A 25,047-nucleotide genomic window follows, 5' to 3' on the forward strand; every position below is an offset into this window, starting at 1 on the left:
TGTCCAGTATCAACATAGATCTATGCTGTTGCTGTATATTAAATTACCATCTCAAGGAGTCAAGAGTTGAGGATTCTGATATATATGTGGGGTAGATCGATTAGACTGCTAATACCGAGTATCTAGCCTGCGACCATCTTGAACGTGGTGGGGTCTTTGTAAGACCTGCCTCTTCCTTTGTCTGTTCATTAGACTTTCAACAACTGATGTTGTGCATACAATGCCTTATTCTTAACTTGAAAGGTTGCGATCATTGTTAGACGGGAACATGCCACTCGGCGGGTGGTTAACAGTTCTGCTGGTGAGCTTGCACAGGCGGAGTTACCAGCATAATTCTACCTTAGCATCAGAGGTGACATGTCATCGCTCACCAAGCAAGAATAAAACAGATAAATAAAAGATAGAATAGAATCAATCGAATAATACAACAACTCTAATATTATAAAGCTAAATAAAACAAAATACTAAAAATACCAAATACAAACCACCAGCCTCAATCCTACATCCTGCCTGAGGCACTAACTACACCATCACCCCACCAGCCTCACCATCACATGACCCCCAAACAACCAACAATACACTCAAATCTAGAACCCCAAACAAGTCACGCGCCCTACCTAGTACTCATCCAAAAAACCCGAGCAAGGCGGAGCCGAGCAACACTAGTTGAGTCACAGCGCCCCAAGCCTCCAAGTCGAGTCATAACGCGTGTCACAGCCTGTGGAACTAAACTACTATAGAAATGAACTTGTCGGGGGAGAGCTCGGCCCTTCGGAGATATTGCGAAATACCTACTATACTAAACTATAAATCCGTAGTAAGAAGGTGGGGAGATGAGTGATATGCTGACACTGCTTACTGGAGGCTAGGACGAAGGCTAGGCTCCAGGTGATGATGCGGCACTAGCGGAGGCGTGAGGCTTTCACGTGTGATATAATGTGAATATACGAGAGGTATACGAGAGGGCAAGTCTAAGCGCTGGGGCTCTGACAGGCGTGCCGCGCGTGGGTCGTAAGGCTGGGTTGACTTGCGACACGGGGTATGGGGTAGTAGAAGATGGGTAGTGGAATAAGGAAGATATTTGTAACTGCGATAATATTACAATTTTTGATAGAATTATTGAACCACAAAAACACTGGCACATGTTGAATTACTGCCTCCTTGCTATCATCGCGGCTGTTAAACAGTGCTGGCTGCAGCGTCAAAAGCAAGGGAGAGAGTAAAAAGTGGAGACGAGAGTGAAAAAGCTAGGTAGGTAGGCAGGGAGGGGACAAAGGAGATGAGGGGACAACGCCTGGGTATATGTCAGGGAATAGAGAAAGAGGAATAAAACCGTAAAAAAACACCACCGGGTGTGCATCGTCGACCCCTCGTTGCAAACGCCATATTCTTGAAAGCTGCTTGCTGTAAATCCACGAGTTCTGAAATATAGACCTTCCCATAAACCTTCCTCTGTTGTTGTAGACATAGAACACAAACCCCAGGCCCGTAGAACTGCATATAAATGAAACGCCCATGGAATGCAAACACAATAAGAAGCGAAAACGGCATGATAAAGTCCAAAGCAAAACAAAGGCAAAAGGCGGGGAGAAAAGAAGGCAGACTAAGAAACAAAAACAACATCATGATAAGAGATACCGAGACATATCAGTTGGACTTCGCTGGGAAGCCGTTCACGTTGCGTTCATCTGTCCCTGCGACATCGTCGGCTGGGGCATGGCTTGCTGAAGCCCGGAAACAATGCGCTCCAGTTCTTCCAACCGGCGATCTTTCTCCTCGACCTCGCGTCGCAGACGCTTGAGCTCGTTGTGCATGTCAACGTCGGGTCCCTCTTCGTCGGGAAGCTCGACAGAGGCGTCGCCGTCCAGAGACTCGCGCTTCCGCTTGATCGCCGAGGTGGGGAGGGACACGGCGCCGTCCAGTTCAGGACTGGGCACCATGGGTAGGTCGGACGCGTGCCCATTCTCAGTGTGCATGTGGCGGCGCCGAAGGTGCTCCTTCAAGTTCTCTTGGCGCGTAAAGCCATTCCCGGTGCTGCGATTGCAGTCCGTATACGGACACATCAGCGGCTTCTTCGCGTTGACGTTCTTCTTGTGCACTTCGCGCTGGTGCCTGAGCAGTCCGCCCGAGTAGGTAAAGCCTTGAATCTTGTCGCAGCCGGGTTCGAGGCATTTGTAGGGGCGATCATGCTTGTCCATGTGTTTGCTGTTGTCACGGGTTAGTTTCGCGTCGCGTCCAACATAAAAACACACGAGCGGGAACACCAGGAAATGCACTTACTTCCACTCGCACGGGCGACGGAACGTCGGGGGCGACTGCTGGCATTCGGGGTGGTCGCAAAAGATTTGGCCGGTTGAGTTTTTGGGCGGATCCCGCGCACGTCTCACCGACAGTCGCGGACGCGTCCCTTCCATGAAACTGGGGGACATTTGATCGGTCATCTTGGGGGTAGGAGAGATGGATTCTTGGGCGGCAACGAGAATGGAGGTAGGTCCGCTGGGACCTTCGCTTCTTGGACTGGGATAATCAGACCCGTCGCCCATATCGCAGTTGCAAACCCCGCCGGTGAATTGAGATGGCGGCGGGTCGGGTGTTGTGGTGGCTCAGGAGGCGAGACGGTGAGCAAGCCCGGGGGAGCGCGCAAAGGGAAGAGAACAGTAAAATGTCCAATGGACGAAAGGAGGCGAAAAGTAGAGCGAACAACACGCGGCGACGTGTTGCGATGACCACCTCGAGGATGATCGGTGATGGAGTATGGGTTGGAGGTTCCGTACTCGATAAAAACGGGGGTGCCGATTTTTTCAGGTATTCAAATCAGGTAGCAAGGCAAGAAGGCAAGAAGGCAACAAACGGAAGTCGCTTGTGACTAAGCGGTCTTGGCAACGCCACAGAGGGTGGGACTTGACGTCGTCGTAGTCGTAGAATCGTAGAATCGTTGGATCGTAGGATCGTAGAAATCGTCGTAGGTAGTATAGAGATGAATTACAAACTAACAAAGGTCGCAAGCGTAGAATATTCAGAATATATATAGTGATAGTCTTAGAGAAGCCGGCGGCAAATGTTGCTGCACGTGGGATATAGATAGAATTTATATAGTCCTATCAAAATGACGGCGGTCTGACAAGACGGATACACGCTATATTTGTACCTCATCGGTGATTGATACCTTGTGCTCGAAGCAGTAAAGTATTACTTTGGGCTGCGGCGCAGTGACTCATGCGGAAGGAGAAGGTTGTCAGGCAACCAGATAATCCACCGAGTTTTCGGTATATGAGCCTGATTCTCTGCCCTAGTACTGAATAGAATCCGATAGTTGGTAATCACAAAATGACTCCGAACATTTTACTAGCCTGCCAAAATTACTAAATCCCAACAAACTGTGCCTCATAATCCTGACTAGGATCATAGGCCAAGAGTGGTCAGTCAGTCAAAGCGCCTACTTCCGTCTAGGACGAAGCTGTTTTTGGATGCCGCCACAACGGAAGTCAGACCAGCCAATTAGAAATGTCCCACGTGCGTGACGGCGCGCCTCAGCCACCAGAACGTCGATCAGGCAGCGTCATCACCAAATCTGCCTGTTGATATCTTCCCATCAGCCCTGTACTCTTGTACAGCTCACCCAATGCCAGATCAGACCTGAGTTCCAACTGTCAGACAGGGATGATTGAAACCCATGCCTAACTGTGTTGCCTGCAGGATCTTGCATGGCTAGTTTGTCTTGTCAACATGATTTAACCACCCTGGGCCACGTCGGGATTCCCGAGCTTCGTTGTGGTTGCCCCGTTGGTACCTTAGGCATTCATTATCGCTTTGCAGTTAGCCACTTTCCGATGTATCAATAATTATAATTATAATAACAATCATAAAAATAAAGTCAAATAAAAATGCAGCACCAACAGTGCTGATGTTTCATGATTCTCCCGTTGGGATTGATAGGTGTCTACGTGTGCCTGAAGACACCTCAGGCTGTGCCACCTTAGCGTCTATAGTACCTACTCCGTACACAACCAGTATAGTTCCTACTATCAATTGTACATGAAGAATATCATTACAAATACAATGAATGATACTTTGAGTATATCCCTCCCCAAATAAGGCAGCCTAAAAGTAAAAATCCATTATTAGAACCAAGTAACGCGCTAGAACCAGAGAACCAGCCCTGCAGGATGATTTAAAGTGAGCGGATCTTGTGGCGCAGCGCCCTCTGCATTTTACGACATGAGGTTGACAGGTCCCTCCCCAGCCTCATGTACTACTGCATCATTCATGATTCTCTTCTGCATGGTCTAGATAGTAGTATATTGAGTGATTGGGTCGTTAAATTGATTCACTAACTTACCTTACAGCCCCCTCCCTCCCCACCACTCTAGCTCTCTTAATAGGAAGAATATTGAGATGCCTGGGTACTACTTATCTATCAATGGAGTAGACCAGTGTGGCGGAGTCGGATGCGTATATGCGGTCTTTTCCTCATCTGCGATACGATAGGGTTGATCGTCTGCACGACCCCTACGCCCGTCCCGTCCCGAGGGCCCCGATCGACATAGTCTAACTGCGGTGTCGAGCGCCGTCCCGAAATGCCAAGGATGTGCATGTTTTTCTTTTCGTGGATGCCTGGGCCGGTTTATAGTGGAGTAGAGAAGGGCGTTTCTGTGTTCTACGTGGCTTCCCCGGCGTGTATACTCTAGTTCCAGTGGCTGGTTTGTTTCTCTTTGCTTGGCAGATATAGTTTGTATACGAAAGAAGGGGGCGATGCTGTTAAGCGAATGGCTATAGTTGGATTATTATCTTTGTTTTTTTCTCTCTTCGCGAATGAGATGTGAGGAACGCTGGGCTGGGTAGACATTGGCATTGCTGGACCGGAACGGCGCGGAGTTGGAGTTTGGTCCGATGGCAGAGAATAGGGATGGGGGCTGTGACAGCGATGAATGCGCCCTTAGATCATTGTTCTAGGGGCATCTCATGCGTTGTCAAGAATGGAAACTTGGCAGCCTATTCTTTGCAAGAACAGTGTCAAACCCAAGCGTATACAGAACAAGCGAAAAGAAGGTAGAGAAACATGAAAAAAAAGCACGAAAAGCAGTAATGGCAAAATCGTCCACGGTATCTAGGGGCAAAGAGTCCGCTCACGTCCACCGGTCTGGGGGGAAAAAGCATGGGACTTGCTAGCGAAGAGTGAAAGCAGTCGGGTACGAGTGCAGACACCTGATTGAAAGATTCCCAGCATATCGTCCTGATCTTCCTGTGAAGGCTGCTCTTTGCAGGAAATAGATGTTGAACTGGTCGCCGTAACACCCGGGTCGTTTCTTTTAGCTGGCAAATCAAGATCTTCCACTGTAGGTATCAGGGAGATGATGATTTGCTCCGCTAAATACTCCGAACTTTCAACCCAGCTGATGTGAAATGGCAACGGTAACTGATATCGAAGTGTTATGGAAGAAAAGCCTGAGGACTGCTGCCCTTCAATTCCCACCCCGTGGACGAGGCTCAGCTCTCACCGATGCTACCCTGGAAGGTACAGAAAGGTCTGTCATGCCGACTGAGACGATGGAATCCTGAGCGGACTCCCAGAGCACCGAACCATACTCGATGTGACCGGGTGGCCACCGAACAACCTTCCCTTGCGTTGTGGGAAAGAGCACAAGTCTGGAAGACCATCCTGAACGGTGTCGTTGGTAAATTTCCTCAATCAGTCATAGTTGCCTCCGATCTGACTGGCAAAAGCAGTGGAAACGCTGCGCGTATCGTCGTCGTCGTGAATTTGACCGGGAACCCCGCGGGTGACACGAATGCTGGCAGAGCTGCCTCCGAAGATGCTGCCATTGTCAGGGACCCCGGGTTTATACGGCTCTCGTCCGCCGGATTCAACGTAGCGCTTCAGTCGATCGGACTGGCTGAGACTGGGCTGTTTGCTCATGTCGTTAATGCTCAGCCCGGCGAGACTGACACCACCCTGGTCAACGCTCTTTCCGTCGACGATGCTTCCAGTCACGTCGGACTCAGTGGCCGCAACAGACTCGCCAGCGATGCTCGGCGTTCCCTTGCCTCGGTTGCCGTTGGCCCGTCGTCCACCAGGAAGAGTAGGCCACGAGTCGCCAAAGTTCTGGAACATTGGCGGGTATCCAGAAGGAATACCGACTCCTCCCAGTGCGGAAGAGTGGACGGACGACACATCGTCGGGAATATAACCAACCACCGAGCCAGAATCATTGTATTCGTTACGGTTGCCGTTTCTTCCGTTCATCATTCCGTTGGTGACGTTGGAGGCGTGGTTGTATGCCATCTGGAACCGCTGGGGTCCTCTGTAGGCTTGCTTGGGGCGACTGAACTGGATCAGGGATTCCTGGAGATTGGAAAGAGGACCCTCAACCAGACAGTGTCTCTCCTTGAAATGCTGCAGGAGACAATTCCACAGAGGATGCTTGGACAGAACCTTGGGGTTTCCGAGAATGGCCAGTCCATACTTGGCACGGGTAAGCGCGACGTTCAGACGGCGGGGGTCGCTCAAGAAACCGATGCCCTGGTGGTCGTTGGAACGAACGCAAGAGAGAATGATAAAGTCCTTCTCACGACCCTGGAAGGCATCGACCGAGGCAACTTCAATTTCCTTGTAGTGCTCTTTCTTGAAAGTTCCGTTGGCCTGCATGGAGCTGACGATGTAGCTGCGCTGACCCTCATAGGGTGTGATGATACCGATGGAACTTGGTTGGACGCCAGCTTTGAAGAACCGAGTGACAATCTTCTCCACGTTCGTCGCCTCCGTGCGATTGAGATAGGACGTCCCTGACGCAGAGATTTCTTCGTTACCCAGGTTGGACCAGAACATCATGGGGTTGTCACCGATGGGCCAGGGGAAATCGACATCACGGCGGAGACGGTCGATAGATGTAACTCCGTTCTGCAGCGAACCTTCGTAGAACATGTTCGACGGGAACTCTGACAGACAAGGATGCATACGGTACTGGACATTCAGACGGATGGGAGAGCAACCCAGGATGACCAGGCGCTCGAAAAGTGACTGGTTAAGACCGGCCTTGGCGGCTTTCTTGTTCATGATGACGGGTCCCAGCTGTTGATGGTCACCAACCAGAACAACCTGTTTGCAGCCTAAGACCAACGGGATCATACACTCAGGCTCGGCGGACTGGGTCGACTCATCGATCAAGACAGTACGGAATTTGAGCTTAGAGAGACGCGGATCGCCAGCGCCAACGCAAGTGCAGCAAATCACATCCGCGTTGTTCAAGATTTCGCGCTCGGCGGACCGAGTAAGCTGTTTCAGTCTCTTTTCATCCTGGCTGGACAGTTCGCCAAGCTCGGACTTGAGCTGGTTCAGCTTGATGAGTTCGATGTTGGTGTCGTTGAGGCGGACTTGTTCATGCAGAGACAAGAAACCGACGGGAGATTCCACGTCTTCACGGGACTTAGCAGTCACACGCACGGTCTTCAAACCGGTCCTGTGGATACGCTCGCAAAGTTGATCCACTGCGACATTGGACGGGGCGCAAACCAGGACCTGGCCGCCGTTGAGTTTGGCAAGATGGTAGATAATAGTGGCGGAGGTCACTGTTTTGCCCGTACCGGGAGGGCCTTGGATCAAGCTCATCGGCCTCTGTAGTACACTCTTGACGGCGTTGATCTGGCTACCGTTCAGCTCCGGGAGCCCCGGCACACTGAACTTCTTGGGCATCTGGGTCTTCATTGGCGCAGCTGCGACCTCGTGTCCAAGGAGGCGATGGAAGATATATCCCGAGACGCTCATCTCGTCAACGGCGAATGTCTTCATCGCAAGTTGCATGCGATCGAAGGAGGTCGACTTCCAAACGTAGTCGGCGGTGAAGTTGTGTGTGCACTCGGTCGGCACTGACTTATGATCGCCCTTGGCGCGTAACTCGATCGTAACCTCGTCAGACTGATTGTTGGGGATCTTGATAACGTATCCCACTCCCTCCCATTTCGGTCGCAATTCACCGGTGTATTTGAGGCGCATTTCATCACCAACAGCCAGTTTCACGTCACCAAGTTCTAGTTTCGGGAGTATGAAGCTAGCCAAGTGCTTGTTGTTCAAACCCAAGTCCCACCGCACGATAAGCCCATCCTGCGACTGCGATTCTTTCAACTTACGATCGTAGTCTGCTTCGATTTTGACCAGAGGTCCAAAGATATTTTGATATTGGTAGGCATCGTCGTAACGCAAGAGGACGGGGGCGGGTTCGTCATCCACCGCGGTGGCTTTCTCGAGATCCGAAAAGGTTGCCTGGGAGTTCTCCTTCCACATTTCCTCCAGCTTCGCAATCAACTGTGGGCTGAGGTGGCGAGCCCGAAGCTGCTCCTGATCCGATGGTTGGGCGACGAGCCACGGCAAGAACGAGCGGTCTTCGATCAACGGCTGCCAACGCGAAGTATCCCAATTCATGTCTTTGGAAGACGGCATGGCGGCGCAGGGTTGACGACAGAGGAGCACGACGACCGTATCAGACTTCGCGGGGATGAAACCAAGCAGGAACACATTCTTGGTACCGCAGTTGTAGCATTCGAGGATGGTGTCTCCCAAGGACGAGGCCGGGTGCAGCTGGACTTCCTTGTGGCGAGCTCGGACGAGGTGGTTGACGATATGAGACGAAGAGGTATTTCCACGAGCGCTACAAAACCACTTGCTACAGGACAGACACTTGACGACGCTGCTCGCGTTGTGAATGCCACAGTAGGCACATGCATGCGGAGGGAGCTCTTTCTCCTCTTCGACGTCACCCTGCGCTTTTGAGCGGCGAGCCAGAGAAGCACTTGCTGTACTTTCCGCATCATCGTCGTCTCCCATATTATCAGACCCTTCATCGTCATCGTCATGTCTCCGCGGCCGGGGACCTCTGTTCATGTTGAAGGTAGCCTCATCCAGCTCCGTCCTCTCATCACCGATAGCTGCCATAGTCGAGCGTGGGCGTCGCTATGTTATCCAGCCGATGTAAATAGAGAGATGGAAAGGAATGTTTGTAGCCGAAACGCTCAATTCGCAAGCCGACGTCGTGAGATGGTCATCAATGAAACTTCGATTCTATCGTAGATGTGACGTCGAACGCGTGAAAAAGTCAAGGACAAGCCAGTCGCCCGGTTTCGTCGAAAGAGAGAAGGTATTGTTCCTGATCACGACCCTCAAAAATCGACGTGCCACGCTGAGGGGCGAAAGGAACGAGGCTGATATGAGTCTCAGTAAATGCAGGTGAGTTGAACCCCAGTCAGGTACACTGGACGCAGAATCTGGGAAATACCAACACTAATCTAGCCAAGTCCCTCCAGTAAATTGAGATCTATCACCGTCACTGTAGAGATCCGTAGTGATTATTTGAGGTGAAATGCCAGCTGGTGGATCCAAGATGGTAGGATGTTGTTGTGAGGATTGGATAATGAAGGTGGGAGGAACATTGAATTGCGATCGGCTTAGTTTTATCGGGCGGATTGCCGCCAAATCCCACACAGCGTGCGGTGGCCAATGCGGACCACTAGTGCAGCCCAAGAAAAAAAGTTGCCCGCTTCTTTTCCCGCCGTCCAATTCAATGTGATTCTCCAACAACAACTAAACCAAAATGCTGGTAAGTCCTTGATCGATACCGGGGAATGGCTGGGCATAATGGTGGTGTCGCAGTTTACTGATCATTTATTTACTGTAGCGTCGTCAAGCCCGTGAGCGTCGAGATTATCTCTACCGGAGAGCTTTGCTTCTCCGCGATGCCTCTATCGCTGAGAAAAGAGCCCAGCTGAAGGCTTCGCTGGCCTCCGGAAAACCCCTCGACCCGTCCATCGCCGATGATAAAACGCTTCGCGAAGACTTCAAATACGATGAGTCGCTGGAAAAGGACGGCGACGATGTCGACCTGGACGATGAATACGCTCTCACCTCGGGAATCGTCGACCCTCGTCCGATTGTCACCACGTCTCGAAACCCCTCTGTTCGTCTGGGTGCCTTTGCTAAGGAAATTCGATTGCTCCTCCCTACGTCGATTCGGCTGAACCGCGGTAACACTGTGCTTCCCGACCTGGTGTCGAGCGCAAACGGTGCCGGGATGTCGGATATGATTTTGCTCCACGAACACCGTGGTACGCCCACCGCCATGACCATCTCCCACCTTCCTCACGGCCCCACGGCTAGCTTCTCGCTGCATAACGTTGTCCTCCGTGCGGATATCCCCAACTCGGCGCGCGGCACAGTGTCGGAGAGCTACCCCCACCTGGTTTTCGAGGGGTTCAACACGAAACTTGGCGCGCGCGTGGTCCAGATCCTGAAGCATCTGTTCCCCCCGCGCGAAGGTGGAAAGGTCGGCAACCGGGTTGTCAGCTTCGTGAACAAAGAGGACAGTATTGAGGTGCGACACCACGTTTTCGTCAAGACCGGCTATCGCGACGTGGAACTGGCCGAGGTCGGCCCGCGGATGACTATGCGGCCGTTCGAAATCCGCGGAGGGTCTCTCGAGAAGAACTCGAGCGGTGATGTCGAGTGGGCGCTTACGCAGTACACGAGGACGAGCCGCAAGAAGGACTACCTTTAGGCGGTTTAGTGTGCTGGCAACGGGTGTCGTGTTTGGATTTTTACGAAAGGAAAAGAAAAGTCTGCTTGGCGTACAAGGTGTTTGGATTGGAGTGGGATTATCGAATCGAGCATTTGTCGAGATGGGAATTTCTGATAATTACTGTATGTATACCCACAACTGGGGAGAGACGGCGAATATACATTCGACTGTCAATAAGAAATAATAGTTCATCTATCATCTTTCCTTGGGATATTCGAAACCCGTATTGTTCCGTCCAATTACCTAACCCAGATGTGAAATGCTGTATTGAGCCATGCGATGCAGTGCTTCCAATGAGAAGTCACTAGAAACGAAATCAAAAGGGAGGGCAAAAAAATAATCAGCAAACCAACGGAAAGAAACGTGCGAGCACATCGCAAAAATATCAAAAAGTAAGAATCAAATGTAAGAAATACTATGAAATGAGAACGTCAAACCAAACCCCCAAGGACGAGCAAAACCACAAAGCCAACAACCCTACTTGAATTTGCTAGCGTCAAAAGCATCCTCTCGATCTCTCTTCAGAATACTAGACAGCAGCCCAACACGCTCATCATAATGGAACCATCCCTCATGAGGGGGCAGCGCGTTTCCCTCGCCATCCGCCTTAGGAAGTAGAGGAGTGGTGCTCGCTCTCTCTTCCCAGTCCAGACCGGTCTTGTCTTTGAAGAACGCTTTGAACGCGGATAGGGCAATGTCGAGAGTGCTGTCCAGTGGGGCTAGGAGCTCGGATTTAGACACGCCTGTGCGAGTGTACTTCGTGTAGGTCGTGTATGTGTGTGGCTCTTTCTTGGTTTCGTACATCTGGGGGAGAGAGACACTCGTTAATATAGTGGTAAAGGAGGGATGGGCTTGAGGTAGTGGGTCTGACCTTGAGCTGGAACTTCTCTCTGGAGTTTCTAGAGAGCTGCTGGCGGTAGAGCGTTGCGCTGTGGGTTGTGTGGTTTTCTTTGTCCATGTAGATCTGGTACTCTGGGTTGGCTGGTGGATGTATTCGAGTCGTCAGTGGATTAGGGCTATGTTTCTTTCTCTCACTTGGATTTCCATGCATGACAACTTACAGGCGGCAGGTTTGGTTTTGATAGAACGAGAGGAGGCTTTAGCAGAACCTTTAGCTTTCCCTGTGTGAAATAAAGTATAAGAATAAATCCAGTTGATCTGTAGCTGAACAAAGATAGATATATTGAAATGACATACCTGCACCGTTCCCCTTAGGCTTCTTGGGATTCTTCGCCACACCCTTCTTGACCTGCGATTTGCCCTTCTTCTCCTTCTTCACAACATTCTCCAGAAGATACTGCTTCTCCGCTTTGGGCTTCAGGGTTTTCGAAAGTAGCGAGTCACTCAACCAGTCGTACGACACGATCTTGACAGTCTGGAGTTGCTTGGCCATTCGCACTAGTAGTAGTAACACATATATACCGTCAGTGTCCTGCCCAAGTCATGTAGAAAGATACAATACTGCCTTACCGGCTTCGACATCCTTCTTGTATGCCTCGACAGTCGTGATGAGATGGGTGACGCCCTCGACGACGCTCTTAGAGTACTGGCCTCCGTTGGCTTTGACCCACTGGGGGATCTTGTTGCTGTTGCTGCCGAAGTTCCCGGCGGAGCAGGCGTTGATCTTTTCGAATGTTTTGCCCATATTGGGGCTTGTCTTGCCGGTGTGGATGTTTGCGTTGAGGAGTCAATGTGATACGGGATGAGAGGTGTGTGGGTTGTGTGTAAAGGTATGGGTTGTACGTGAAGATGAATCTAATGATCAACGAAGTGCTACTGGATGAGAGTTGTATGGGTTGTGTGTAAAGGTATGGGGTGTGTGTAAAGGAGGAATCTGAAATGATGAATAGAGATCGAGAGAAGGGTTGAGTTGTCGTGAGGTATGGCTAGAGTAAGATAGTAGGCTCAAGTGAGAGATACTGAGTCTATATGTGAAGTTGATCTGACTGAAGGTTATATGCGATACCTGGACTAACAGCTCAAAGAATAGTGAGAGCACAGGGCAAGTGGATTAAGTATGAGATAAAGCTCAAGAAAACTCGTAGTAAGATCGTCATCATAGATGCGTGACACAATAAATCCTTATTCTAATAACGAAAAATGACAGTATCTATGCGATGCCTTTGACTGCCTGCACAAAAGCTCGGATCTTGTCCAGGTCTTGAGCGCCGTTGGTCTCCACGCCGGAGCTCACATCCACCCCGACAACCTTCTGCCCTGATTGACCCAGCTTCTTGATCGTATCAACAACGTTGGTGGGGTTCAAGCCCCCTGCGAGGATGACACGCAGACCATCATCGCCACCAAGGACTTGCTGGACGTGGGTCTGGTCCAACAGTTCACCAGAGCCACCAGCCCCGGAGTCTAGGAGGGGCAGTGTGTGGTAAGCCCGGCGTGAGAGTCCAGGCTCATCGAGGGCGAATTTGCGAATGACAGGAACCGGGATCAGCCTAGCCCAATCCAGGGGCTCGGAACCATGCAGCTGGACGACATCCAGGCCCAGTTGCTGCTGCTTGGCCAGCACGTACTCCAGAGGCTGGTTGAGGAACACACCGACAAGCAACGCTCTAGTGGGATGGCGTAGCAGCTTGGCAGAATGCTCAAAGTAGTCAATGGAAGATGCGTTTGACGCTCCTTGAGTTTTGGCGGTGGATTGAGCGCCAGGGCGCGGTGTCGATTTGATCAGTTGAGAGATACGCAGAGCGACATCATCGGGAACACATCGTGACCGCCCCTCAACGAGGATAATCCCGATCAAATCGGCCCCCGCTTCGATCGCAGCTCGTGCTCCCTCCTCAGAACGAGTGCCACAGATCTTCACCAAAGGCGAATTTTGAGACACTTTCGGGAGTTGTTCCGTGGCTCCCCCGAGAAGCTCTGCAACGAAAGCAGATGTGTCCGGAGCCCGCATAAGTGCTTCACCGACCAGGATAGCTCGGACTCCCTCATTCTTGTAGGCCTCTACATCCTTGGGGCCTGATATCCCACTCAACGCACAGACAATAGTGCTGGCGGGGACTTGATCCATCAAACGACTTGTGGTGCCCAGGTCAACCTCGAAGCTAGTCAGGTCCCGATTGTTGACACCAATCACCTTAGACCCCAGTTCCACTGCAATCTTCATTTCCTCGGGCGTATTGACTTCAACAAGGGGTTCCATGCCTAGACTCTGCGAGTAATGGTAGAGTCTGGTGAGGAGGTCAATGCTAAGCATCTTCACAATAAGCAAGACCGTGTCGGCACCAGCCAGACGGGCTTCCAAGATCTGATATTCGTCAAAAACGAATTCTTTGCGTAGAATAGCAGGTCTGTTCGTAAAGCCCTCTAGACTTTGACGGACCGCACGCAAATCATCAATGCTCCCCTTGAACCACTCTGGCTCTGTGAGAACGGAGATGACGCTGGCCCCGGCTTTAGCATATTCCCGGGCTTGTGCAGGAGCACACGCCGTTTCAGCGATCATGCCCTTGGACGGAGACGCCCTCTTGATCTCAGCCATGAGGGACAACGGGTATGGCGACTGTCTTAAGCGGTTAGGAAAAGAAACCTGCGGAGGCGCGACGTTGAGATCGTAAGCCGCCTGGAGGTCTGCGGGTCGCTGAGAGGGAATGGTTTTCTGGACGGCAACAGCCGCTTTGCGGTGATCATAAATCCGATCCAAGATCGAAACCTTCTTATCTGCCTTCGTAGGGCCGTTCGAGGGGGCCGAGCTAGGCGCGGGGGCGGTCGACTTGCCATTGGCTTCCCAAGTCCCTGCGGTGAGTTTGAGGAAGTTCCTAAACATCGTGCGCCCATTTTCGGTAAGGATACTCTCCGGGTGGAATTGAACTCCTTCCACCGCGAATTTCTTGTGCCGTACGCCCATGATGACGCCCTTGCCACTGCCATCGTTCAATTCCGCATGCGAAGAGACCTCCAAGCAATCGGGGATGGTGGAATGTGTGCCTGCCAGAGAATGATACCGAGTCACCGAGAGGTCAGCCGGAAGCCCCTCGTAGGCACCCCTGCCATCATGCTTGATAACCGACGTCTTTCCGTGCAGAATCTCGCCCGTCACATCAACCTTTCCGCCGAACGAGGAGATGATGCACTGCTGGCCCATGCAGACCCCAAACACAGGGATCTTCCCGCTGAAATGCTGGATCGCGGAACTGCTGATACCGGCGTCCGTCTCCGGGTGACCCGGACCCGGGCTGATCACCAACTGGGTCGGGTTGAGGGCGATCAGGTCTTCCAGAGGGATCTCGTCATTGCGAAACACTCGAACGGCGGCCCCTTCTAGCACAAGGTATTGATACACATTCCAGGTGAACGAGTCGTAGTTGTCAATCAGGATGACGTTGGAGGCACTGTCCAGCTTCGCGGCCCTGTTGGGATGGTGGGGTGAATGGTCGACTAGATCCGCCATGATGACTTGGTCTGGAGGGGCAAATCGTGTTAGTATTGTATTTCAAGTGGCTCGACAGACAAAATCCAGACAAAATCCAGTCGCCTGATTGACACCAAAGAATAGGAAGAAGGAGAGGTGCGCTTACCTCTTGACAACACTGATCAAGGGATCAATAGTGGTGATACAGAAACTCGTGTCTGGTTGACTCACTGTGAGAATCGGACGGCTTGCCCGAATGGGAATTCCTGTCAAACAGGACAAACGGCTGGCCTGACCGCTCTGGCACTAAACCCAGATAGAACAAAAATGAATTGTTGACTCTCTCTGGTGTACCAAAGTTAGGCGTTCCTTCAAGTAACATTTTATTATTCCTCGAGGTCCAGCTTGGCTGCGGCTTGTCTTCTTTCGCATTCTGACTACCAACCAACGCTCTTCCTCTCCTCCTCCGACATCTCCTCGCCCATACACTTGCTGTATCTGGAAGTACCTATGATGATATAGCTTGTTCCGCCAATGGCTCCCGTTTCGGAAGCCTATTTTCCGTCCCTGGATAAGTGCTTTTCTGGGGACGTCCAGCTTTTGTATGCGCCTGCTTCGAGGAATGTGGAGGGTGTGTCTGCTAATAGTTGTGCGATTCTAGATCATGGAAAACAGCCTTTCTGTATACGTGTAACCCTAATGATCATGCCGATGACGCCGGCAGTCTTTACGCATTTTTGTCGCATCCCGAGAGCGTTCAGCTTCTTTCCAATTTCCTAAATACCTTCCCCCCGCGGTCCGCGAAAACGAAGTCCGAATTCGAATCCAAGACGGCCGCAATTCATGCAGAAACTTCCGCGCAAACCTCCTACGATTTGAAGGAGATCAAGGCAGACGCCCTGTGGTTGAGTGAACAAGCGGGGATCGACGAGATCAGTGCACTGCGAACGACGGTCTTGGAATGGCAAAGTCGACCAGCCACGCGACTGCTGGCTGGGTTTACAGAGGAGGAGACAACGAGCCTGCAGGGTGCTGCTGGGGCCGAGAACTTTCGTGTGTCTCTAGCTGGACCCAGCCTCGCCGACGTCCTCAGCCAGAGACCAGACGAGGATCCATCAAGCTTTGCATCGGGGGAAAATAGGCGCTTGCGACTGCGCGAGTTATATCTCTCGGAGAGGGTCCATATAGTCAAGACCGCTCGCAAGCTCCTTACCCTGCATTTGCAAAGCAAGGTCGAAACAAACACCCCGCCTAGCTCCGAGCAAAACAAACGGACTCAGTCGCTATGCAAATTAGGGGGCACTGTCTTCAAGAATAAGTTGGAGGGAGAAGGGTGGTTCGCCTTCGTGCAAGCTTGCATCGAGGCCATCCAAAGCCGCCTTTCCGCACTAGAGACGGATGGCGGCTGGCTGGCGGCTGAAGAATGTAATGAAGCGGTGGAAAACATGTGGAGGACAACCTTCGTTGAAGAGATCCTGCATATTGTGCAGACATTATTTTTACAACTTCAGGCGTCTGCGAGTATACCTACGGCGGATCTCCTGCTCTCCTGGCTTCGTGTTATGGTGGACTACAACTTTTTACAATCTCTGCAAGTCGTGAGTAGTGTCATATCTCCAAGCTCAAGCTCTGCAGAAACTAACCTGTGAAGTTATGCGACAATCCGATTGAGGTTCTGCTACCTCTCCAGGGCTTTGCTTCCTTGACAACCCTTGCATTCATGAAGCTGTCTCTATCAATCCCAACCATCATTGACAAAACAGCGTCCGGAGCGCGATCGAAGTCGCCCTATTTCCTGTCCAAGGAAAATGTTGGTGAGATAAATGAAATATTTATGACCGCGGGCGTGGATCTGAAGATAGCAAACCCCGGTGCGTTCTCATGGGGGTTGATCTTGCACACCCTCAGAGAGTTAGCACTCAGCGATAAGGACGCCCGCGAACTGGAGCAGTTTCACAGCGCGGTCGATTCTTTCCAGTCCAACACACCCCACTCGAGCTCTGGACGGGCTTCCGAGCAGTCATTGTACGAGGAGGTGATTGATTCTGCCCAGACCCCCAAATTCACAACCGACGAGTCTATTGCACTCTTGACTACCGATGAAATGAAGGCCACGGTGTTTGATACCATCATTGCCTTGGCCACGAAAGTCACCTCTACTTCGGCCGTCGATGATGCGTTGCTTAACTCGTGGTCCCGGGTGGTGCTCTTGGATCTCATTCGGGTCGCTGTTATCTATCTGGATTATAGCCCTGAGATAGTCCAGTCCGTTTTGGCCATTCTTGCTGGACCACAGCCGGGATCCTCGTGGCCGCTGAACACCTTGTCTGCTGTCTCTACTGACCCCCGGACGATTTTCTTGAAGGACGATCTTCTTATGGATAACATCTTCAGACTGGCGCGCTCGCGGTTCCCATATGAAATGGTACCTTTTTTGAAAATCTGCCGAGCCCTAGTCAGCAGCCATTCGGTCAATGAAGAAGGTGTCCCCGTCATTCTCGACGAGATGGAAAATATGGAAACATTCACGCAGTCTGTACCTCTCGATTTCCATGGATATGACACAATCCGCGAAGACGAAAATGCCAACTTCGTCACTTTGATCAAATCCCTTCCGATGATGGAGTCGGCCCCTAGACGACAAATACCGGATAAACAAGCAGGTAATGCTCTGGTTGTCACAGGCTCGTCGGAAATCCCGGCGGCGGCTGTTGGCCAAGTTGTCTCCGAGTCAAGGCCTGCCGTCATCATGTGGCAACACCAGTACTCTTGCCTCAGCTACCTTGGAAGCTGGTTGGAAGAATGGAATGAAAGTGGCGGCTATTCAGCTGGCTGGGGAGAAGATTGTATCGCAGATATTATCGGACTCTTCGCGGATCTTCTTGTTGGCGCCAAGAACGCGCAATCGCCGGATGGCGATGGCTCCGGAGCCAAGAGGATATTGGAGCTGGCAAGTGATGGGTTGTCACGGCAAAGCGACGTCATTTCTGTCATTTTTGAGATCCTTGAGCACAACCTCTCCAATATCGGTCCCAGAGCGGGCTCAGATATCATCCTGGACTGCACAGTTGCTTGCTTGCGGTTCGTCTCTGCGCTCCTTGGCGTTCTTCCAGGCAGAGTTTGGCCGTTACTTTCCCGGAGTAGCTTGTTTGGCTCTGACGGGAAGGGAGGTATAATGACTACAGTCATTTCAGCACTCGAGGTGACGTCGGGAGATTACCCGTTCCTTCTTGAGTGTGTCCGGTTCTTTGAAGCGGTTGTTGATGATGCAGCTTCCCGAGCTGTCGTGAGGAGGAGCCCTCATGTGCTCAACGGAAAAGCCCTAGTTATGTCGGATTGGACCGCGGGAATGCCCTCGCGTATGATGCGAACAATCCTGGTGAATTTCGTTCGGATAATGGTTGAAGTTTACAACAGCAACGGTAATTGGCGATTCAACGCCCTGGAGCAGAAGATTGAGATCAACACCGTGCTTGCAAGTTCCTTTGAAAGGATACTTTGCTACACTTACGGGACAGGCGATATAACGAAGCTCGATACGAAAGTGACGGGCGTGTTCTCATCATCGGCGGAATACATCCTAGATGTTTTGAGGCCGCAGTCTGCTGCAGACTTGCCCTTCAATCCCATCCTTCGACTCATTGTTGAAGGCCTCCATACCCCTCCCACGTTGTATCTTCGATTCCTGGCACTGATAACGAAGCAAACGAAGTCGACGTTAGCACTTGCAACCCGACTTCTACAGTCCGCCCAGCTCCTGGAAGCCTCGCACTCCCTGCTGGAGGTCCAGCTGTTCAAAGCAACCCCAGTCCTCGTAAAGTTATACGCTTTACATGATGCTTACCGGCTGCCAACATTAGCCCTTCTCAACACTCTCATCTCTGGGGCTGCTCAAAACCCTACAGATGAGCCGCCATCCTTGGTTGGCCATCTGGGGGCTGAGTCGTCCTGTCTTTTCCTTGATGTCCTGTCGCAATTTGATAGACCGTTTGGCGATCGTGGCCTTCATCTGGCTGGGTGGCATTTGCTGTCAACGATCATCAGCAAGCGGCAGCAGTGGCTGTCGGTCTACATCCTTACGGGGTCGTCCCCTCGCCATATGCTGAAGAAGGACGACGCGGGCAAATCTCCAGCCATGAGAGGCACCCCTTTCTTGCGCATTGCCCTGGACCAACTCTCCAACATTGAGCACATTGATCCCCAAGTCGCCGTGGCGCTTCTCGAGTTCGTGTCTCATGCGCAAGAAAATTGGCCGTGGGCGACTTCGGAGCTGAAGAACCATTCGCAGTTCTTTACCAGTATTGTGAATTATGTATCAAAACTCAAGCTGTCCTCTTTGGCTGTGGAGGAGCAAATCTTCCGCACCCGCATTGCAGCAGTGGTCGCCGATCTTTGCACGGTTTACCTGCACTCGGCCAAGGAGATGCATGATCGCTCATTCTATAAAACTTTAATCCCGCTGGTCTCTTGGTACGCCAAGGGAGCAGTTGAGGTGCCCGGATACAATGGTTCTCTACATACGAACCTGAAAAGAAACTTTGAGTCGAGATACTCTGGTAGCACGCTGATCGAGTTCAAGAGGACGCCCTTGCAGCCTCGCTCGCTGGGACGGGATTACTGCTATGATTTGCACGTAGGATCGAAGTTGTTATCTTACGATGTGGCATGGGCAGGAAAACGGGACCAGGGATTTGCAGGAGAATTCGAGCGGGCCAATATCAATTTGTCTCTGGTTGAGGCCCAGGTGGTACGTATGAGCATCACTGGTATACAAACAATGTCTAACAATCATGTTCTCTCTACAGAGTCTTCTCAATAGCTGGAAGTTTTTCGCTGTTGAACACTGCGCGGACTTCATGGCGGATCGTGAAGTACAACAATCGATGGCCAACGTCGTGCAGTGCTGCCTGACAGCCAACACCAAGGGCGTCCCACAGGAGGCGATCTTCGAGCGGATCCAACAGAGCCGAGTGGACTTCGCACAGGTTCTTCTCCAACGACTGGTGGAGACCGGGGCGCGAGGTGCGGAGGTGTTTGGCTTGCTCTCGGTCGCGTGGGATGCATTGCGCACTCGGCGCGCGACATATGAAGAGGCCCTGGTGAACGACGACACCGAGTATTACCGATCTCTTCTCAACGTCCTGTTCCTGTCTCTCCAGTTCCATCTCAATACACCCTCGCGATCTGCCCCCGAAACTCTGACCAAGAAGGCGGAGATATCGTCCGATCTTAGCGTGGTCGTCGAAGCCGTGAAGACGGTGGTTGCTCAAGGGTTCAAGACCCTAACTGCGTACCTGCACGACCAGCCAGACAAGTGCACGCCGAAAGACTTCGCCATCCTGACAGCCATCCTGCAGAGCGCACTGCAAGTGAAGAACGTGGATCGGCTATACGAGCACATGGCGTACCACGTCGCCGAGAACGACGTCGTGCGACACGCCACATCCCTATTCTCGTGGGCCGACCAGCTCGCAGTGGCAGGCGACCCCGTCTACGGCGAGCTCAGCGTAGCATTCCTCGTCAAGCTGTCGACGATCCCCATACTGGCCGAGCACCTCGCTGTGGAAGTGGTCCTCATCCGGCTATCGACCAGCCGACTAGCCGACATGTTCCGGCAGCCCAAAGGCTTCGGACCCTTCGACCCCGTTCCCCGCATGTACACGATCTGGACGCAAGGCTTCCTCCCACTCTGCCTCAACCTCCTGTACCACGTCATCCGCATGGCCCCGGAGGTCGCAGCCTTCCTCAACCAATTCGAAGGCCAGCTAGCGCGCGCCGCGGATTCCTTCGCAGCAGGCCGCACGGCCACCACAGGGCCCTCCGCCCGGCGGATCTCCCTGAGCATGGCGTCGGAGGTGTACTCACTCGCACTCATCTCCTTCATCCTCGGCCAATTCCGCGAAGCGGGCGCCAGCCTCGGCGTGGACGCGCAGGCGATCCAGGAACTGAAATGGGACAAGGCGCAGGTGAAGGAGGACATCGAAGAGTTGCTCGAGCGGAAGCAGACGCTGCGGGTTCGCATTGGCGCCACCAACGAGAAGGAACTCGAGATGACGCGGCAGAAGCCCGTCGATCCCTCGTCTGGGGCGGAGGACCGGCTTGAAGAGAAGATCATGGGCCAGTTGAAGGCGACGTTGGTTTGTCTTGGCGGGGAGGAGACGTCATGATTGGATTGGATTGATTTGATTTGACACTGCAATTAGCATGTCGGGTTCGTTTGTACCATTGTCGTCGTCGTCGTTGTTCTAGCTTAGATTTACGCATGTTTACGGTGGGACCGTCGTCCTGATATCAGAGGTTGGGGAGTAGGATATCGGCGGTGGTGAATATATCTCTTTTCCCTTGTGTTCCACGCTTTTCTTGCGAACAGTCTTTCTTGGCCGATGAGGTCAGGGATTTCGCACTCGCGTAGACTAGGTACTACCCAGGGATCTGCCCAGAGGTCCAAACAACTCACTTCTACTCCGTACCTCCCTGGGATGTTGCCGCTTTAACGGGCAGGGCTGGATCAATCAGGTGACCGTGTTGCCTAAAGCATTCGCTCATCATCCTTGTTCATACTTACCCCGTCTCTCCAGATGATAGGGCCAGTGGCTATGGAGAGAATCGTTGTTTAGGTGAGATCTCTGCTCATATACACCTCTCCTCTTTCTAATCTAGTACAGACTATCACAGGCGTCATTTAGCCGTACCTAAGCCACACGTTCGATAAGGTCAACCCTCAATAGGCTCTCAAAAAACAGTGCGCTCAGGTGCTGGCGAGAGGAGTGTACTTGTTATGTGCACACAATCAGGTTTATACATTGCACGACAGCTATTTGACAGCAAAGGGAAGGTGAGATCATGGTACAATATCTACAAATTCATATGACATCTGAGAATGCTCATGACTATTGGAACAGATTGTAAATCTGCAGGATTCTGGACAGACTTGGCCTGGGTGAGAACCCATCAAGATTTATCACTGGGAATACCCTTATCGCCCTCGCAAGGCACAGCACACCTAGCCAGTTGATCAGCTTATGCAATCCATCAAAGATCGAAGGAAAACTCACGTATATCCAAGCACCATACCGCCCTTGTGGAATTGATCCAGGACACCACCCTGGCACAGCCCAACACCATCAGGCGAGACGGAACCCTGATACACGGACTCCCAAGTGTTCAGCACAAGATCATATCCATCGCGGTAGAAAGTGACTTGAGGATGGCACATGCCCTCTCCTTCGCAGCCTTCGGCCCCTTCGATATCCTCGTTCACATTGTCACTATCCCGGGCAGTGAAGACGATGCTGTATTTGCCAATGCCTCTGCACGATTATGTATCAGCTCTGAAAACGATGTGTCTTGATTAGGAAGACTCACGGGTCAGTGAAGTACTGCCGTCCAGAAATCTTCTTTTCATCGTCCCACCAGCAGACGTTCCAGTCTCCGTCATGCTTAGTCGTGTCCGTCCCAACTCCTGCTCGGGAGTCAGGGGTGGTTTCCACATCGCAATTTACCTAGTACTGTCAGCATGTCCACTAAATGTCCCTGGTGATACTGGGCCCTTACCCCTCCTTGAGTAGAAATGAACATCCGGCAGTTCCCCGAACCCTCGTTCTACACTCGTTAGTGACTGGTGTCAAGTTTAGACATTGACCTTCGGGAGACATACAAAAGGCAGGCTGTCGTCGAAGTTCATGTTCACCACCTGTGCCGCCGAGTTCCCGGAAGCCCCAATCATGGTCATTCCCATGATAATCGCAACCGGGTTTCTCTTGTCCAGTTCACTCTCTCCCACCAGGAGATCCTTGGAAGGAATCCCCAATGCGGACGTAGCCGCAACGCAGAGCAGCGGCAAAAGGAAGGATTTCATCATGATGGCACAGAAACAACTTGGTAATTATTAGCGAGTAGGTTTCCGGGCTCGTTGGAGGCAATTGATGTGTTTGATTCTTCTCTTCCATGGACAGGCCGACAGCTGGATTTTATAGACGACTGATCCCATGCTAGAGGGATACTGACTCGCGTGCTTACTTGAACACAGCCTCTCACCCACAAGTGGTGCCTTATGCAGCATCTATGCGATCTGCAGCCTGTCTCGTGTTGGATGCAAAAATTAGGTCTAGGGCTGCTTGCTTATGCCTACAATATACCGCATGCCCTATGCCCTGTTAGCTTAGCGTCATACATCTGAGGAAACTTATCGTGGGAAACTATACAAAGCTAGGAATAGTTCCTGCCAAAAGAGCCAAGGATCTGCGTCTTACGTTGGAAACCTCCTCATTCTGACATGTTGGAACATTCTTGGCCTGCCATGGAGATATGAAGTCACCTACCCAATAAGGTAGTTTTCGTGCAGCTTAGAATGCGCCTCCGCTGGTAGTGCGGTATCTATTACCTGATGACGACAGAAGATGGCAGCATTGCCCCCAATGCCGAGGAATCCATCCAAAACCTCGCGGGATGGGGCGTAGCGATCGCCAGCGTCGTCCACTAAGAGGGACCCAACTGACTACTAGGTCCTGACTGCATACAAGCCACCGCGGCACCGCCCCGTCGATCAACTAGTGGTACGATGGGTGGCGGCCTGTAGTTTCAGACTATGAACACACTGTTGTATGTGTCTGTTTTGGCATATCCGATGTGTGTTGAGTCGCGCATTTGCCGTTTCTCCCTTGATGACGGTCCTTTGGACCACCGGAAGCATCTGGATTTTCACTCGATAGGATCATATAGCGGGTCAAACGAGCGTGGGGTCCAATATTCAAGTGAGATCATTGGTTCGAAATCGAGATGCTGAGGATTTCTTCAGATGGCGCTACGGCTTCTAATTATATACTAGTCCCGCGCGGATCTGTTTTCCGCTTGATTAATTGGCCATGAATGCCTAGGTTGCTTTGCACAGCTTTCTCCATGTTGGGCGGCGAGACGGCTCTGAGCAATCCTCGTTATCGCGTTTGAGGAATCAAACGTATATGATACTTTCTATCAACTCGCCATATGTTGAGTGGTTTCTCATGGAGATTTCATGGTTCAATTGACCGGACAACGACCAATTGATGTCGAACTTTAATATCCAATGGACGCTCATCAGAAGCCCTGGTCAAACAACAGTACTCACTCGTCAGCAGTACTTTGGGGTGACAGATGCCATGGCAATGCACTTCACTTCACTTCATTGATCAGTACTGGTAAGCGCAATCAGGACAGATTAATCTATTGGAAGATGTCACTCACACTCACTACTCGAGTACCTATTTTTTCTTAGAAGTGATAAGTCTAGAAGAGGCGAAGCGAAGTAATCAGATAGTCACTCAATTACCACACCTTCAGTTTGTCATTATCTTCCATTGTGAGTGTAGAATTGTGTTGACAGGAACAAGTAAAGAAGAAAGGAAGATGTGAGCAAAGTCTGTACTTCCATGTCTACTTATAGTATGTATCAATATGTATCCTCCAATTCTGAGACATGGGGATAATGCAGGTATGAGTTGTCTTCCATGCACCTTAGGAAAGGAAACTACTATCTGAGAGACACGTCAGACATTGACACGGAATCTGACTGAAGATAGCTTGTTTACGGTCTAGGAGCGTCTGTCTTGCAGCAGCAGAAGCTTGTGTTTCTCCGCTTTGTAGCACCTGATGGAGAGTCGCGGAGTACGGATACCTCAGGGTACAATGTTCGCCCGAGAACAATCTGCCCCTTCTGATAGACCCGTCGAACAGGATTACCTTAAATTTCAAGCTGGTGGGAGTTGCTCTCTACTCTTGTCTCGTGAGAGACCTGGGAACTCTGCTCTATGACCTTATTTAGGCTCGATGGATTACCCTGCTTGGCGAAGAGTTGATATGCGGTCAGGCAATCACTCACATTATCAGACTAGAAGCCCACTGCGAAGGTGGATTCGTGGCTACAGGCTGATATGTTAGGAAAACCAGCTAGAGAATAGTTTAAGAGAGACTATGATAAATTCTGTATTCTTATCTTCGAGCATGCTAAGACATGGTTTATTAATATACTCTGATTATAATATCCAACAGCTACCAGAATCAGGTGTCCTACATATCATAGTTAATAATTTCAAATGAAAAACGCCTATTTAGGTGACTGGGAATAGCTTCAAACTCATT

At 51.4% G+C, this 25,047-nt stretch overlaps 7 protein-coding genes across 7 annotated transcripts; 2 read left to right on the forward strand and 5 right to left on the reverse strand.

Moving 5' to 3' along the window:
• Window positions 1-1,673: 1,673 nt before the first annotated feature.
• P168DRAFT_278406 (putative C2H2 transcription factor) lies at window positions 1,674-2,543 on the reverse strand (the record flags this gene model as incomplete). The annotated part of the gene is made up of 2 exons (XM_024835689.1): window positions 1,674-2,205; window positions 2,281-2,543. 2 exons carry the CDS (start codon window positions 2,541-2,543, stop codon window positions 1,674-1,676), a joined length of 795 nt encoding a protein of 264 aa, XP_024697452.1.
• A 3,146-nt stretch (window positions 2,544-5,689) lies between these two features.
• On the reverse strand, window positions 5,690-9,388 carry P168DRAFT_308649 (putative regulator of nonsense transcripts; the record flags this gene model as incomplete). Its single annotated transcript, XM_024839218.1, has 15 exons — window positions 9,271-9,388; window positions 8,829-9,192; window positions 8,612-8,792; window positions 8,510-8,581; window positions 8,150-8,479; window positions 8,087-8,119; window positions 7,757-8,056; window positions 7,673-7,717; window positions 7,624-7,639; window positions 7,511-7,590; window positions 7,453-7,468; window positions 7,373-7,413; window positions 7,214-7,336; window positions 7,001-7,183; window positions 5,690-6,961 (listed from the first exon to the last, which is right to left on the reverse strand). Exons 2-15 carry the CDS (start codon window positions 8,924-8,926, stop codon window positions 5,690-5,692), a joined length of 2,790 nt encoding a protein of 929 aa, XP_024697453.1. The 5' UTR covers window positions 8,927-9,192; window positions 9,271-9,388.
• A 177-nt stretch (window positions 9,389-9,565) lies between these two features.
• Window positions 9,566-10,730, forward strand: P168DRAFT_323915 (snoRNA-binding rRNA-processing protein IMP4). The gene is made up of 2 exons (XM_024840751.1): window positions 9,566-9,587; window positions 9,666-10,730. Exons 1-2 carry the CDS (start codon window positions 9,582-9,584, stop codon window positions 10,539-10,541), a joined length of 882 nt encoding a protein of 293 aa, XP_024697454.1. The 5' UTR covers window positions 9,566-9,581; the 3' UTR covers window positions 10,542-10,730.
• Window positions 10,731-11,039: 309 nt separating this feature from the next.
• Window positions 11,040-12,207, reverse strand: P168DRAFT_301485 (BRCT domain protein; the record flags this gene model as incomplete). The annotated part of the gene is made up of 5 exons (XM_024838530.1): window positions 11,040-11,366; window positions 11,434-11,543; window positions 11,624-11,683; window positions 11,760-11,960; window positions 12,033-12,207. 5 exons carry the CDS (start codon window positions 12,205-12,207, stop codon window positions 11,040-11,042), a joined length of 873 nt encoding a protein of 290 aa, XP_024697455.1.
• A 351-nt stretch (window positions 12,208-12,558) lies between these two features.
• P168DRAFT_286935 (bifunctional anthranilate synthase/indole-3-glycerol-phosphate synthase) lies at window positions 12,559-15,119 on the reverse strand. The gene is made up of 2 exons (XM_024836460.1): window positions 15,098-15,119; window positions 12,559-14,981 (listed from the first exon to the last, which is right to left on the reverse strand). The coding sequence occupies exon 2, from the start codon at window positions 14,968-14,970 to the stop codon at window positions 12,673-12,675; it is 2,298 nt and encodes a 765-aa protein (XP_024697456.1). The 5' UTR covers window positions 14,971-14,981; window positions 15,098-15,119; the 3' UTR covers window positions 12,559-12,672.
• A 346-nt stretch (window positions 15,120-15,465) lies between these two features.
• Window positions 15,466-21,259, forward strand: P168DRAFT_323918 (nucleoporin; the record flags this gene model as incomplete). The annotated part of the gene is made up of 4 exons (XM_024840752.1): window positions 15,466-15,533; window positions 15,593-16,529; window positions 16,583-19,678; window positions 19,737-21,259. The coding sequence occupies 4 exons, from the start codon at window positions 15,466-15,468 to the stop codon at window positions 21,096-21,098; spliced, it is 5,463 nt and encodes a 1,820-aa protein (XP_024697457.1). The 3' UTR covers window positions 21,099-21,259.
• A 623-nt stretch (window positions 21,260-21,882) lies between these two features.
• P168DRAFT_314912 (uncharacterized protein) lies at window positions 21,883-22,792 on the reverse strand (the record flags this gene model as incomplete). The annotated part of the gene is made up of 5 exons (XM_024839849.1): window positions 21,883-21,934; window positions 21,987-22,241; window positions 22,297-22,433; window positions 22,486-22,533; window positions 22,589-22,792. The coding sequence occupies 5 exons, from the start codon at window positions 22,790-22,792 to the stop codon at window positions 21,883-21,885; spliced, it is 696 nt and encodes a 231-aa protein (XP_024697458.1).
• Window positions 22,793-25,047: the final 2,255 nt, after the last annotated feature.

The sequence above is a fragment of the Aspergillus campestris genome (genome assembly GCF_002847485.1).
Source record: "Aspergillus campestris IBT 28561 chromosome Unknown P168scaffold_1, whole genome shotgun sequence".
Classification (NCBI taxonomy): Eukaryota; Fungi; Ascomycota; class Eurotiomycetes; order Eurotiales; family Aspergillaceae; genus Aspergillus; species Aspergillus campestris.

Coding starts and splice junctions, on each gene's coding strand:
- P168DRAFT_286935 (XM_024836460.1), bottom strand. CDS start 14,970: ATGGCGGATCTAGTCGACCATTCACCCCACCATCCCAACAGGGCCGCG.